The sequence below is a fragment of the Macrobrachium nipponense genome, chromosome 25 (assembly GCF_015104395.2).
Source record: "Macrobrachium nipponense isolate FS-2020 chromosome 25, ASM1510439v2, whole genome shotgun sequence".
Taxonomy (NCBI): Eukaryota; Metazoa; Arthropoda; class Malacostraca; order Decapoda; family Palaemonidae; genus Macrobrachium; species Macrobrachium nipponense.
The window spans coordinates 67,967,868-67,984,393 of record NC_087214.1 but is presented as its reverse complement, the minus strand read 5'-3'; the positions used below and the strand labels follow the sequence as shown (position 1 = coordinate 67,984,393).

Here is a 16,526-nt window from a genome sequence, read left to right as displayed (position 1 = left end):
TTAAGGTTAACTCTCTCTCTCTCTCACTCTCTTTTCTTTGCCACACAAGATAATAATGTGTCATAGTGGTAACTCCCTCCCTCTCTTTCGCTGGAAGCGTTATAAGTATTTTTTGAGAGAACATAGAGAGATAAACACTCTCTGTCTCTGTCTCTCTCTTTTACCGAGATGAAAGAATTTTTATGGTACTAGTATGTAAAATGTTCATTGATAATTTCAGTTATTTAATAATAATAAAATAATAATAATAATAATAATAATAATAATAATAATAATAATAAAACTTTAATTACAAAATTCATAATGGTCGTATTTTAAAGAGATGAAAATGACCTTTCCATTTCACTTGTAAGGATAATTCCTCTTTCTTACTGAGATGAGAGAATTTTTATGGTAGATGCACGTGTTTATTATATTTTCAAATAATAATAATAATAATAATAATAGAAGTAGTAATAATACGATAACTATTTTCAAAAGAAAAGTTCGTCCTTCGTCTTTTTCTGTATCAATTTCCCTACCTCATAACTCCAGTGACACTCGGAGCTTAACAATGCCATACAATGGTCAATGAATTTAATGGTTTTATGTAATCTCTCTCTCTCTCTTGTATTTTAATGAAAATATACAGTAATTTGTGAATACATAGTGTTGCACATGAAAAAAGTAAATTAGTGATAATTTTAGAGATACGGCCCTAAGAAAAATTGCAAATTAGTGAAATTTTCCCTGTGGACATGTTTTCAAGAACGTCGTTCCGGCTTACGACGATTTTCGGTTACGACGTGTCTTAAGAACGGAACCCCCGTCGTAACCCGGGGGACTGCCTGTATATATATATATGATATATATATATATATATACTATATATATATAGATATCCTAATAATTAATATATAATTATAAAATATTGCTAATATATATATATATAATTAATATATAATTATAAAAGAATGACTGGATTGGATTATAGAATTTAGGCCAAAGGCTAAGAGCTGGGTCCTACGAGGTCTTTCAGGGCTGAAAGGGAAATTGACAGCAAGATGGTTTGTAAGGTATGACAGGAGGAAAACCTCAAAGCAGTTGCACTATGAAACAATTTTTAGAGAGGGTGGTAAGTCGGGTGGAAGAAAAATAATACGAACAGATGTATAGTAAAATCAATTATAGTGGCTGAAAATGCGCTGCAAAGACCCTTGAATAATGCATACAGTGCACAATACAAGGTGCACTGACAGCACTAACCTAGTAATTCTGCCACTCTGGTCTTTTCTGTGCCTTCACTACCGCAAATCTCCAGTTTTCCATCTCCTGTTTAACAGAAGAGGTCTGAGTTTTCCAGTTCCTCTGGTGTTCAGCTAGCTGGACCAAAACAAGCGAGATATAGTACTACACAGGGAGCAGGATGCCTCAAATCTAAACCACTGGCTGATGAGCAAAGATTGACAAGGACAGCAGTTTTTGTGGTGCTCTTAGAGATGTCAGTGTGAAGTGCCACTCTTTTAACAATTTCCTTCCTGGCAGTTCAGACTTGTTTTAAATCTGTGATACAATCTTGGAATAATTTTGTGTCGTGAAGGGATAAATACATAGAGTAACTTAACACATTACCTACTAATATTGCTTCAAAAATGTAAAATACATATGCATGTACTGTATTCAATATACTACTCAATTTATGCATACAGTATACAATAGTCACCTATAAAATTATCTCAATGATTCATGCGGGTCATTAGTGAATGTCTTTTCACAAACTCCATACAGATCCAGGGTAACGAAACATAAAAAAAACATATAAAATTATTTTATTTTCCATTAACGATAATGCTTCGGCAGTCAAAAGACATTTATGACATATGCTCAGTAGCAATGTAAAGTGAAATATTTATACAATACTGAAATTCAATATATGCAGAATATTAACACTATGCAATTAGAAAAGAATACGTAAGTTATGCAACAAAAATAAAATACATAAGTATACAGAGCGATGAAAAGTTGGTGTATTGTGCGTATATTTTAATAAGAAGTACTATGAAAAAAAATTGTGTTTCCTGAATACAGTGGGGCCCCCGTATTCGCGTTCTCCGGATTTGCGGACTCACACATTCGCGGATTTCTCACGGGAACGTTTCCCTGCATTATTCGTGCATTCGTGGTATTTTTCTATGAGAAATATCCACAAATTCCTGGTTTTTTTATCAATTTCATCATAAAATGCACTTTTTTTGATAAAACTATTAAAAAAACAAAGTATGAAAATTTTAGTGGTTTTTCTTGAGTTTTAACTAACAAAATAGGCTGTTTTTAGCATTTTTATAGGGGTTCCAAACATTCGTGGGTTCTAACTATTCACGGGGGGTCTGGTACGCATCCCCCGCGTATACGGGGGGACCATTGTACTGTGTTTTCCCTAAACTAAAAATTGGATAGCCAATGCATAATTCCAAACTGTGCAATTTTCTTGATATAAAAGTAATTAGGCAGTCCCCGGGTTACGATGGGGGTTCCATTCTTGAGACACATCGTAAGCCGAAAATTGTTGTAAGCGGGAACATCGTCAAAATCCTAATCAAACCTTACTTTTAATGGATTGGGTGCATTGAAAACTATGTAAACTGCATTCTTATTGCATTTTTCATCAAAAAACCTTCAAATATTGAATATTTTGCATTTCTGGTGTCATTTCATCTGCCAGATCAGTGTTGTAGGCGTCGTAACCCTGGCAATAATTTCTGATGAATATAATTGAAAAGCGCCTTAACCTCGGAACGTCGTAAGCTGAACCCGTTATAACCCGGGGAGTTCCTTACATTTCTAGCAGGGTATGATTCCAAAATGTTAAACGGTGTATAACTTGGCTAGGATGCCAGAGGAGATAAGTGGGTCAAGATTAAAAAATTAACAAACGGCAGTATCAGTCAATCATGAATTGAATGAAATGATAGACAAAATTACAATAAAACAAAAAGGAGTGCGTATGGCTCATTATAAGAATCAAATACCGACAGACATTAAGACACCTTTGTTGTACTATAGGATGTAAATACAAACATATTTGGCTATCCTATTTTTAGCTACCAAGTTGTGTAATTAAAAAACTTAGAAGAAAATGAGTAGGTGGGAAGTAATTGTTATATATCTAAGTGTCCACAGTCTCAGATGAACTTGGATAGTTCAAAAGGAAGGCAAGCAATCATAAAATATGGCTATGTACATTATTCAGTCTCTCAAAACAAAAAAACCAATATTAAACTACTTTCCTAAAGCTACAATGTACATTACTTCTTAGCCTATAAAACTTTGATATTATATAAAATATTTGTATACCCTATGACAAAGGCATATTCTACATATTAGTACATGAAACCCCACTGCAGGTATGAGACAAGTCTCAGGAACCATGGTCACAATACTGGTTCTCGGCTACGAGACAACGGCTAGTCAGTAACCTCTGACCATATATAAATTTTATTGGTTTTGGAGATCCAATTAAATTTTGTTTTCTAAAAGTATAATTGCACTCTTAAAACAAGTAAAACAATATTACCAGATACCTCGACAGACAAATTGCATCACTGTAGTCGGTGTGGCCCCCATTTACCAAGCAAGCAATTTTGAAAAAGACAGTTGCTATCATGGAAAGAAATTTTATTCTTCATGCAGTCCTTAAAAATCAGGAAAAGGTAGCAAAGCAGACAATGCCTACCTCACAATGTGATGGTGGTCCTCCACTGCAGTGGCAAGGTGGTTTTCAAATACTATTATGTGCCTATACATTGTGATAACAAAGCAAATACTATTACACTGAACCAGTGCTTATCAAACTTATCATCTGATGAATATGCAAAGTGGCTAATTAGAGTAAACCTTTGTTAAAAGTTAAAGTTGCTTAGTTTCAGTTCTGCACCACAGACCCAACATTGCAGCAGTAATTAACCATGACGAAGAGCCAGTTTTTTTTGGTTTGTATGGTGTTTTTACTTTGCATGGAACCAGTGGTTATTCAGCAACAGGACCAATGGCTTTACGTGACTTCTGAACCACGTCGAGAGTGAACTTCTATCACCATAAATAAACATCTCTCACACCTCAATGGAATGCCAGAGAATCGAACTCATGGCCACCGAGGTGACAGGGAAAGACCATACCAACCACGCCACCGAGGCGCTCCACAGAGCCAATGATTTCTCATAGAGCTGGGGGACGTATAAACTCCCGACATCCAAGTAGAATACCAAGACACTGACCACTATACCCCAGCGGCCAGTGCAAGATTATATCATGACCTAACACTCAACAGTATGTTATCATTGGCCCTGTTTTGGCATCAAGTTTTCCATTTGTGTGAGAGGAGTTCTATTGTACTTTCTGCCTGAATTCCTAGGTAATCCAAGTCTTCATCTATGTGTTTTCGGAACGAGTTACTAAGACTCCTAATGCACTTCATCCAACCACTTCCATTTCTAATATACTTGTCTTTATCTTTAGTTCACACTATCCTTTCACATGGCCAGTCCCTTAATCGTAGGTTTTCATGTCTGACTACGTACCAATAAAAATGTTTGAAGACAAATATTGCGACCTTCATTTTACATATATACGAATGGAATTTTGTCACCTACAAAGTAGTTCACCAGAAGGTAATGTTTGTTCGTTTGTTTGTTTATATGGTGTTTTTACGTTGCATGGAACCAGTGGTTATTCAGCAATGGGACCAACGGCTTTACGTGACTTCCGAACCACGTCGAGTGTGAACTACTGTCACCAGAAATACACATCTCTCACTCCTCAATGTTATGGCCGAGAATCGAACCTGTGGCCACCGAGGTGGGACGCAAACACCATACCAACCACACCACCAAGGCACTTCCAGAAGGTAATGAAAATGTGTAAAGTTAATTTTTAGAATTTTATGTTGTTACTCGGTGGTATATAAAACATTAATTTGAAAGGACTGTGTTCTACTTCACTTCCTACATAAATTTTTTTTTTTACTGAAAAATTATTAATGACAAAGCTTCTCAAGTAGTATACAATAGCACAATGTATTTAATGTTTTCTTAATAGATAGGTAATTGTTTTTTATTTATTTTTTTTACAATACAGGGGTATTAATCATCTTCCCTTTGTACCAGAGTTGGGGCAATCTCAAAGGGTCATCACTCAAAAACAAATTAAAATACTGCACTCGTGTGATTTTATCCTTTGCTGCCAGGGAAAATTCAAAATGACATTCTCTTGTAGTGTTGTTCACGATAATAAAGACTTGGCCATGTGAACCCTTGACATAAAATATTTAAGTATTGATTCATATCTTGAATGCTTACCGAGGCACGAATCAGACTGCATATTTACTCAGATAAAAAGTGGGAAAGCTAAAATAAGACTCAAGGGCCACATGATGGAACCTAGAAACTTTATATATAACTTAAAATATTGTTAACTGGAAGCTGTGATAAGACACACTATTCCCCATGATGCTGAAAAATACACAGAGGAAATGAAGTACTATACTATGTGAATTCACAAGGATGACACTTGGCAATATGCAGTCAAGGGAAGAAAGTGTGGGAGTAACTGAACATCACAAAATTAAAAAAGAATATCCCAGATATATACAATTACAAATTTATATAACATACCCCAAAATTATTTATGATTCTATGTGTAAATTTGTTTACATTCTGTACCTATGACAACAGTTTGATCTGACAATACTGGAGCACCAACGTGGTCAATTAGGAGGAAAAACTAGAAGATTACCATCAATCACGAGGACGACTATCTGCATTCTTGCTTATAGGTTTCTCAGTTGGGAGTATGTAGGCCAAGAATGGTAGTTCTAAGAAATGAAGTGTCTCCCATTCCCAGGCACTTTCAAATTGTGACAAGCACTATCCAGGAGTTTGCTGTTTACCACCAAAGCTATCCTATCTGTGATTCTAACCTTCAATTTACTTCAGCAGATTATGAAAGAGGAGCACATATGATTATCCAAGACAGGACAGTAAAGTGAGTTAAGCACGTAATGAGAAACAATGAAAAAATCAAAACTTGATAAGTGAAGAGAAGCTGTAGGATATAAACAAATACGTACAAGCATAGCAGTGGTGTACTCCTTGCCAAGTAGTCTGAAAAAGCGACAAAGTTCAACAGCAACAGAAACAGGTGAGCTACTTTTGGGAAAGCAATTTCACAGCAGGATCATTATGGATAGTCCTTTTCCTCTAATTACTTCAGCTTATCTGTACAAGATCCAGAACTAGTGGAAAAATTATGGGATTTTAGTTCTCTTGCACACAAAATACTTTACTACGATGTCACAATCCTTTCTTTGGCAATTATATTACCTGAAATATATTCTACTACTGTAGAACGTTTTATCCTTAATCATCTGAATCTTCTTCAAATCATCATTACTAAAAGTCATTCTATATCTCACCATTGGTAGAAGACAAAAATGAACTCCATTCATCAATTTTAGTTAAATTTTGTATTTCAGAAACTGAACTCATTACATACGTATTTAGCCCACAAAGTATTTCAACCTTCAAAAGCTTCATACTTGAGTTTCAGTGTTTCATTATGCAATATGTTGGTTATGCAAAGTTAATATCAAAATATCTCATATTAGTCTGACTTAATTTTAATGCTGTTGAGTTTCCTTTTTTTTTTTCATGAGGGGTGGCCACTATAATGCCTCAAATTTTTGCAACCTGATGAATCCAATTTGCAGGGTACAGTAAGAGGGACTGTGTGAGCACATTAGGCCCCGTCCACACGGCCGAGCTTTGCTCGACGAACTTTGTTCGATGTGACGTCAGAAGCGGAGAAACTGTGGTAAAGTTCTGACTTTTCTGGCTTCTGACGTCACATCGGACAAAGTTCGTCGACTAAAGCTCGACCGTGTGGACGGGGCCTTAAAATAAAATCTTTTTCCATATTTTGGACTGTCAATTTCTTGTTTCTTTCCTTTCTGCTCTGCCCACACACTAACAAATAAAAATTACTTTTTATTCAGGTCCAGATGATAGAATATCTTGCACTGTAAAATGTTAGCCAATATGGTACCGGTTATTTCTTTTTTTGTCTAGATCAGTACAGGAGTAACTCATCATTGTTTTTACTGGCATTAAGCTCAAACATCCTCTTCCTTTTCACGAGAGAAAGAAATATCCTTCATGATATCATAAAATGTTCTTTAAGTTATGAATTTATCATTTAAATTTCAGCATATATAGCTCATGTTTCGACACAGAAATCACATTACATATGAGGTCTTCAATGCTTCACCATCTGCAGTACTAGTTTTATGATTAAGATCTACTTTTGATAATGTGTACTTTGGTACTTTTATTTTCCTAGCATCAGTAATCTAAGAAGTCTATTTTTCTATTTAATAACCTTTGTACTGTACTAGTGCTTCAATCTCTTACTGGTCTTAATAGTTCGTGATCTTTTGTCAAGTCTCCATTTAATGTAGATAATTATTTCTCTTATTATCACCTTTTACATGTAATAATAATTCATATTAACCATTTGTTTATGCTTTTTGTACTAGAAGCTGTTCAGTACTCAGACTGTTGGGTTTTGATAATTTTTTTTTCTTTTTGTGAATGAAATCTCTCTTGTTGTTTTATTGTAGTTCTCAAGATCCTCAGTTAAGGTCTGTCATGCCTTTACATATGTATTCCATAAACATGAACCCATAAGTACTTTTCTGCAGTTGAGGCCAGGTATGCTAGCTACTTCTCATCAGCAAAATGTGCAGCAGTTGATTACCCCAACAGTGATTCCTCTATGTCAACAGAAGGACATAGTACAAGGGACTTCTTAACATTTGGGGCTGATATCCATCCCCTGCCAATTTGAAGTACTTTCAGGGACCAGTGTGCTACTCTTTTGGTGGTATATTTTACAAGCAGGAGTGCCAGCTTTGATGCCCTGAAATGAAGGGTCAATGTCTGTCCTCAGAAGAATTCCTCTTTCCAGCAACATAAAAACTACTTCACTTAAAAGAACAATTTCTTTAATAAAATATATCAATTTACAAGATGATTATAGATACTACTACATCTTTTACCATGAGAAAAGTGATGCAACACGGCATAATGAACTGGTTAAAAGATAAGACTGTGGCTAAGGATAACCTTTGAAACATGGCAAAAAACCAGTAGTATCTTAAACTGATCAAAACCTAACAGCATAATGAAAATAATTTTGACAATTAAAATGAGTCATCACCGTACAGCACACCATTAATAGCTCAATCTCTCTCTCTCTGCAAAGTCTAATGGTCGAATTCTTGCCATTTTCACAGAAGGGAGGCATATAATGACAAGCCCTTTCCAGCAAATTATCCTCAAGACACTATTAGGGAAAAAATAATTTCTTAGATCATGTTCATATTGTCCATTGTCATTTTCCTTCCCCAAATTATTTCTGTTTTTGTTCTGAAGCTTAATTTTTAAAATGAATTTGCTATGTGATTGGTTACTCGGCTATGTCAACTTTTAAGAGTAAGAAAATAATACAGAAAGACATAAATGATATCTAAGTACAACTTGCCTCTTCAACGTCTTACCCCACCACTTTTCAGCTGGGTATCTGTTCTGCTTTGCAGACAGTGTGAGAAGAAACTTTGGTCTGTCACTGCTAACTGTAGTTGTACTTGGAAGAGGAAATGGTGGTGAAAGGTGTCTCCATTCACATCAGTGAAGTCAACAAACACAACATAAATATTCCTTGGCAGGGTATGCGTCATCAGTTTGACTAATTATGAAAAGAAATCAAACTAAAAGATGAACTCATTATACCGCAGGTCTGTAAAAACCAGATACTTTTGTAATAAAGGGATTATTCCCAATAGGATGGGGACCAAAGGCAGATCAAAGCTCTTACAACTAATGTAACAACGAACATTACTCAATTACTTGAAACACTAAGACTAATAGTAATAAAGCTTTTAAGCACATGAAGCATAGTAAGTCCAGTACCATACACATTTGGCGATGAAAAAACAATAGTGCAAAGAAATTTAATAAACTTAACTTTCTAAAGCAAAATAATGTTTTTGAGCATAATGTTGACAAAATTCTCTTAAATTTACATGAAAATAGTCGTACTGTTAACAGCTACATCTGAAAAGATTACTTTCTAAAATGTATAAACAACAAATTCCAAACTTAACGAAATTACAACCTGACAGGTAAAATTTCTGTAGGTCATCAATTTGATTGTGTTTTAACCTAATTGCAATAATTCACTCATCACTACAAATAGAACGAGCACAAACACAGACATTATAGCACCAAAAGAACACAATATCTAAAATCATTTGTAAAAAGCTGTCACTTATGCATCCTTACTCTATAGGACTTAGGAAAGTAGTCACTTTAGCATCTTTATATACAATCTTTTCGAGTCTCGTCTCGTAACCTCTCAGTTTCAAGATGGTTAAATACTATGTAATCATACCATCACTGCGCTCTCTCTCTCTCTCTCTCTCTCTTTCGTTTAATAGTCTTTTCAGATTCTCTTCTTTGAAAGTAAATGGTTATAACTGCACTGCCAATCAATTCTGTATTCCAAGATTTCATTACCTTGCCTCTCAACATGAATGGAAAATTATAAAACACGGTATTGCCAACAAAAACTTGCATTATATTTGAAAAAATGTAAAATTTAAAAAATACAAAATGATATCACTATATTACATAATACTTGACTTAATACTTTATGGTGATTCACCAAAAAAATGGATCCTATCACTTCGTGGAAACTTGATTACATTGTTATCCTGTAGGCAAACCCATGAAGTATTTTCCCTTAACATATTCAAGGAAAAAAATAGGAGTGATGCACCCCTTGGGTAAATATTTATGACCTTAAAAAAATCAGCTAAACCTTTATGAGAAGTTTATTCTTGCTGTTATTCTATACAGAGAGCTTAAACCAAGGGCCAATACACTCGTTTGACATTCCTGACGTACATAACTAAAAGGTCACTTAGAAATGTTTCCTTAATCAAATGACATGTCCTGGCGAAGAATGCATGACACCACAAATCAGAATGAACATGGACTGCAATGATCTCAAAAGGATGCGAGGTGCAACGAAGACTTTAAAGGACAAGTCAAAATATCGATGAATATAAAGATAACAGTCTATACTGACCAAAAACAAAAGCTAGAGGGCATGGACGGTCTTAAAAAGAAAACTGTCCGTACGCCATCGTAGGTAGCAGCAGCCCAAGAAAAGAAGGTATGGGTAATGTGAAAAAACTTCACTTTTCTTCAGTATCAATGATACTGAAGAAAAAGTGCAAGTCAAATCTGAGTATCTTATGATTCTATTATGTCATTATTCAATGGAGGAAGTTCCATGCCAAAAGTACTGAAGTGTGGTATCAAGACACATCAGTAATCTGATTACTGTATCATTTATTGCACGCAACAATGCCATTTTCAATCTCACCTCAAGGTCACACACACAATAGCATCTGGCAAGATCATCAATACAAACTAATTTACTGTGAAAATCACAGAAGAATTTACTATAGACACATATGCACCAATTGCCTAGACTGTTATCCCACAAAGGACTGTTTCCACCACTTCCTCTATTACCATAATTCAATACCTTGAGAGAAAAATAATGGGTGGTTCTGCTTTGATCAAGAAGAATTATTCTAAAATTGAAGTCCATGAAGTGCTGAAAGTAAAGGTAAATGCTCTCATGCCACTTCAACTTTAGGAAAGAAATAATTTACCAAGAACCATATACTCATTTTCCTTTAACAAAAGAACATGATGGTTGTCATACTATTTTATCCTAGGAAAAGCCAAAGGTGCTAAAAATTAAATCGCTTCTACACCATCCAGCAGATAGAGTTGCCATAATTCCTAAATGAACAGGTGAAATGTTCGTCATTGACGGAAAACAAGTACTATAGTGTAGGTGAATGTCATTAGTGAAATTTGTCTGATGGTTATGGACATGAAATGATAACACCACCCATGCTTTGTCTACCAGACAATGGTAGTGTACGGACAACTTTACAGATCTGGTAGCAATACAAAAATGACTCTCTCATGATGTCAGAAGCGTGCATCTCCATCCATCAGGTAATGTTGAACCACATAGATGCACCCTTAGTCTACACTCACCTGTTTGGTGTTAGGCAATCCTTCATGATGAAATAAGCATGCTAGGTCTTGATGAATGTTAAGTATTCATACCTCATTTTTACTATGTATAAATAAATAATTTTTCCTGTCTAGTTAGTGTAACAAAATACAAAAATATTTGGCATAATGCAGACTTTGTCAAGTCTATGAAATATACAATTTTTTTTCATACAATTAAGTACCAGCAAATCCTACATAAAACCTCAAAATTCTAGATTCACAATGCTCGAGCCAACAAAAAATCTTACTTAGCAAGAAACCTTGTTATCACATTCCACATTCCTTGACATAAATCTGTTGAAATGTACAAACCTATAAACTATATTGATTATAAAAGATCACCAACCACAACACATTTGTGCATTTTAAAAAGGAAAATGTAGACCGAATTTCACGTTTTTAGAACTTTTGATATCTTTTTATATTTTCGTGGAGTTCCTCGCACACAAGACTAGCTTCATGTAAACAGTTCACACTAATACACACAAATTAGGAACCAGATATAGTCAAGTTTTCAGAGATTAAAACTTCTCTAGACCATGCCTTTAGAGACTTTGAATTAACCTCACTAGGTAACCACTCACTTTCTGATATTCCCTAAAAATTAAAACTGTGTGAACATGTTACTAACATGCTAAATTTTGTCAAAAGGAAAGGCACTTGAGGTTTCTTTATAATCTCAAACAACTGCCGCTGGAGCTTCTTGGTTTAAAATACGAAATCTGACGTCGTAGCCCCTTCTTGCTGGTTCCGACAATTGTCTTCGAAGGGGCGATCTAGTGGGGGAGGAGCTAGTTGTGATGTTGTCGTCCTCTCCTCTTGCTCTGCGTAATTCTTGTTCTACTATTAGCTCGTTGGTAACGTATGCTTCTCGTCGTATTTGTTCCTTGAATTAAAAAAAAAGAAAAGTGTAGCTTCAAATTATATCATTAAAGTTTTAAAATCACTAACAATACCACAATACAAAAGAAAATAATGAATTTTTTTAGTTTGTTAATACTGCTGTTCTCCAAAATAATAGAATTGAATATAGGATTTAGACCCAAGGCCAAGAGCTGGAACCTAAGAGGTTATTAATGGAAGAAAGAGATTATAAACAAAAGTATACTAGAAGGGAGTAAAAGGTGTTGCAGCTAGGGACCAAAGGGACACTGCAAAGAACCTTAAGTAATGCCTACAGTGCACTGCACAAGGCACACTGACAGCACTACCCCCTACGGGACTCCCAAAGACTGTAATGACAATCTTGTTCATTAAAAACAGAGGTAGACATACTCTGATATAAAAAAAATGCCTTACAGCTCTTAAAACAAATAATTTCAGGAAGGGAATGCAAAGCACCTTTAATCAAATTCCTATAAAGGACTTAAGCTTGAGTGAGTCTGGTTAGCAAGACTTGGTAAGTTATGAAGGAGGGATAGTGAGGAAAGGCATTGTATTTGATAGTTCTATATTTGTTGTTAAATCTATGGTGCTCTCCTCATATAATAATCTTATTCTTGCATCACTAAAAAAAATGGAGAATAATTGGTGGAGTTTTAAAGTATTTATATTTATAGGCAATACAGGCAGTTTCCTGTTATTGGCAACCTGGTTTTATGGGGCTTGTCTAGTGACGAAAATTGGGGATTTTTGGTGTTGATCGGCACTGATAATTGGTACTGGCGCCAATGCGTATATAACGGAGGCGCTGATGTCCGGTTACCGGCGCCAACAAGCACAAAAAATCACATGATTTCATCTTATCATGCCCTCAGAACGGATCCCCCCCACTGATAATCGGGGACTACCTGCATACAACTTTCCTTGTCAGTTTTTTTCAACCTTCCACATAGTTATAAACCAAAATACTGCAATACTTGACACAATACATGAGGAAATTAAAATTCTGCTTTGAATATGATATTATTATGATACAATAAAGTTTGTTCATACTTACCTGGCAGATATATATATATATAGCTGTATTCTCCAAAGTCCGACAGAATTTCAAAACTTACGACACACGCAGTGGGAGGCCAGGTGGTTAGTACCCATTCCTGCCGCTGGGAGGCGGGTATCAGAAACCATTCCCATTTTCTATTCAGATTTTCTGGTGCCACTGTCTCCTGAAGGGAGGTGGGTGGGAACTATGAATATATATATCTGCCAGGTAAGTATGAACAAACTTTATTGTATCATAACAATATCATTGTGTTCATGAGACTTACCTTTGTTGTTGTTGAAGATTAAGCTGGCTTTATGCCAGCACGAGCTCTTGCTCATAGAGCAGCCCGTAGGTCATTTGAATTTTTTGGATGTGGAAAGGTGATTTTTTAGGATATGAGGTGAGCCTTTATTTATGATTCTATGGGTTATGCACGTGAAATGGTATGATGAAAAGGAAAGGAAAGGTGAACAGGCAAGGTTACAAACCCCTTTAAACCCTAAGGTACCCATTAGTAGGAGATAAAGATCGATAGTAGCGAGTCCTGGCGAGTCAGAGATAGCCAGTAAGGAAAACGAAAAATTTATAGTCGTAGAAAAACGAAAAAAAAAAAAGCACATTAATCTATGGAGTTCAAGTACCATATTTCACTTAACGACAATAGAATAAACGGCGCCGATCGTTAGTAATAGAGATTCGGCGAGAGAAAAACGAAATATTATGAGTTTTAGAGAAAGCAAAACAAAAGTAAACAAACAGCTTAAGCTGGTAGTTAGAGTGGACAGTTGAAATATTCGGTCGTTAGACGTGAGGCGGCCGAAAAACGGAGGGGAAAGGAGGATTGTTTAGTAAAAGAAAAAGCAATTAATGCTATAAACAGCACTTTTCTCGAAGGCGGTCATCTGGAACTGATCTCTAGGTCCAACAGAACGTGGACGAGCTCAGAGAACAGTTGATGATCGTTCTATTGCTGAATGGGTAGTTGTCTTTGAGGAGTTCTAAATCGAAATTCAGATTGGAGGAAATCATCTGGGAGGGAGATCTCAAAGTTGAGGGCTTCCTGGAAGATCTCTGTAAACAGTCGGTCGTTGAAAGTGTAATGCTTGTCAGATAGAGCTCTATGAATGAAGGCGTTGAATTCGTCATAGGTCATCAGGAGCTTGTTTATCCCCTGTTCTCCTACGAACCGGAATTCACTTCCAGAGGCGACTGATCTGAGTTTCGGTTTGCAGTCTGGATTCCCATGTCTTGCTTAACTGGGAACTCCTCTGTTTGTGTTCCAGCTTCGGCATACAAAGTGGGAGCTTCTGTGATTGTCTCGACCTGCATATCTTCAACTGGTTGTTTTGGTTGTTCTGTCTGAGTTCCTGCTTCAACACGAGCAGGAGTCGACGTCGTCGGCGATGCGAAGGCTGGGGAATAACCTGAGGGTTGGGGGGATTGACTGAGGGGTTGAGGGAATATCCTTAGGGGTCGGGGTTGGAAGGGGTTTAATTATGGGAGGGCAAGAAATTAAGGGGTTTGGGAATTGGAGGTTGGAGGGAAGGAAAGGATGAGGGGTTTGGGATATAATGACGAGGTTTGGGGTGTTCTGCAGGGGAAGGTTGAGGAGCTTGTGGTGGAGGTGGTCGGTTAGTTCTTGGATCGATACGTGGTTGACATGGTGGTCGTCTTGAGGGCGATGGTTGTCGTTCTCGAGGTCTTGCTGGCGGTGGGGAAATGCCCTTCATCCTCCAGATTTTTTCCAGTCTGACAGGGCACCCCTTGAACCATGCATGATGAGACTGATGGCAGTTTGGGCATCGGGCAACAGTGTGACCTTTTGCCTTGAATTTGTTGAGGCAAACGTCGGTCTCATGCTTCTGGCTGCAGATTCCACAGACATGCTGAGCCGTGCACTCTCTCCTGTGATGCCCAAACCTCTGGCACTTGAAACACCTGAGAGGTTCGGGGATAAAGGCTTCGGTCTTATAGTTTCCGAGGATCCCAAGGCTGATGAAGTCTGGAATTTTGCCTCTAAACGTAGCTTCGACTTTTGGGTTTGGGTTTCTTCTTCAGTTCCATCTCTGTTCTTCACTTTGCAACGTGAAGCAGTCAATACGCCTGGAACTTCGAGAATCCGTTCGATAGTCACATATTTCGGGACTTTGCAAATCATTGCTTTCGTTGTCTTATCAGCTGGGTCCAATAGGAGGCATAAGGGATCGTTTTTCAGGAGGTCTGCTGACTGTTTGTTCTTCGGGGTAATAATAAATTCCCCTTTCAGATTCGGTCGGGCTTGAAGTTGTGCATTGGGGTATTTTTTTTCCAGTGCTAGGACGGCCGCATACGATGTCTGGTGTTCTTGGGATGTTGCCTTGAATCTAGGAAGTGCCTGAGTCGTCATGGTAGGTGCTGGAGGCGTCGAAAGTATAGGAAGGTCGATGACGGTATTGAGGGCTTTTTTCCGTTTTTTCTGGACTTTCTGGAAGCCCTGATCGTCGAGGGGGGGCGAATCGCCCTGCTGGGAGCCAGGAGACGACGGCCGCTTTTCAGCCATCGTTTTAACTTCGACAAAGCGAGCTGCTCGAGATTATATAACGACCAATAGTATAGCGCAAGGATGACGTAACGTGTAACGTTGAAGACTTACCTGTCAGATATATATATAGCTGAATCCCACCATTGGAGGTGGGAAGAGACAGAATAGGATTTAGGAAACAAATTACGTACATATAGATGATTGACACCTTGGTTCCTTACCTGTTAGCATAGCTGACTTCGTGATTACTGTCACCCAAGTCTGCTTCTGCTTTACTAGTCTCTCCAGCAAGGTAGTGACCTGTATAGCTGGTGAGTTCTAGATGATCTGTCAATGGGGGCGTGACCACAATGCGACTAGACCATATTGACCATACTATGAGGGCAACGAAGCAAAAACCACCACCTGACCAAGCCTAACATAAGTTAATACAACATACTTTAGGCTAAAGAATGGGAAGTCCACCTCTGGCGGCCGACCCAACAACCATAAACAAACACATTAAATTAAAAACTCTTCCTAACCATTTTCTAAAGGATAGGATGAGTGCTACTTCCTGCCCCCAAAATTGTATCTTCGGAAACGTATGGCCCTAGCGAACAGCAGTTCTCATATGTTTTTTCACATCCCTCAGGTAGTGTGAAACGAACACCGAGTTGCTTTGCCAAAAGGTGGCGCCCAGGATGTCACTGAGTGCCATATTCCTCTGAAATGCCACTGAGGTTGCGATCGCCCTCACCTCGTGAGCATTCACTTTAAACAGTTTAAGATCACTGTCCTGACAGGATGAATGAACCTCCTTGATAGTGTCTCTCAAGAAGAACGCCAGAGCATTCTTTGACACAGGCAAGTCTGGCCTTCTTACAGAACACCATAAATTGTC

At 37.3% G+C, this 16,526-nt stretch overlaps 1 protein-coding gene across 16 annotated transcripts in view; it reads right to left on the bottom strand.

The window, feature by feature from the left end:
• Window positions 1-4,901: 4,901 nt before the first annotated feature.
• The window catches only part of LOC135199496 (anoctamin-5-like), a 139,764-nt gene continuing 128,139 nt past the window's right edge, over window positions 4,902-16,526 (bottom strand). For all 16 annotated transcript variants that reach the window (XM_064227590.1, XM_064227600.1, XM_064227587.1 and 13 more), the window contains one exon: window positions 4,902-12,081. In XM_064227590.1, coding sequence (XP_064083660.1) covers window positions 11,875-12,081 — 207 coding nt within the window. In that variant the 3' untranslated portion in view covers window positions 4,902-11,874. The remainder of the gene's footprint in view (window positions 12,082-16,526) is intronic.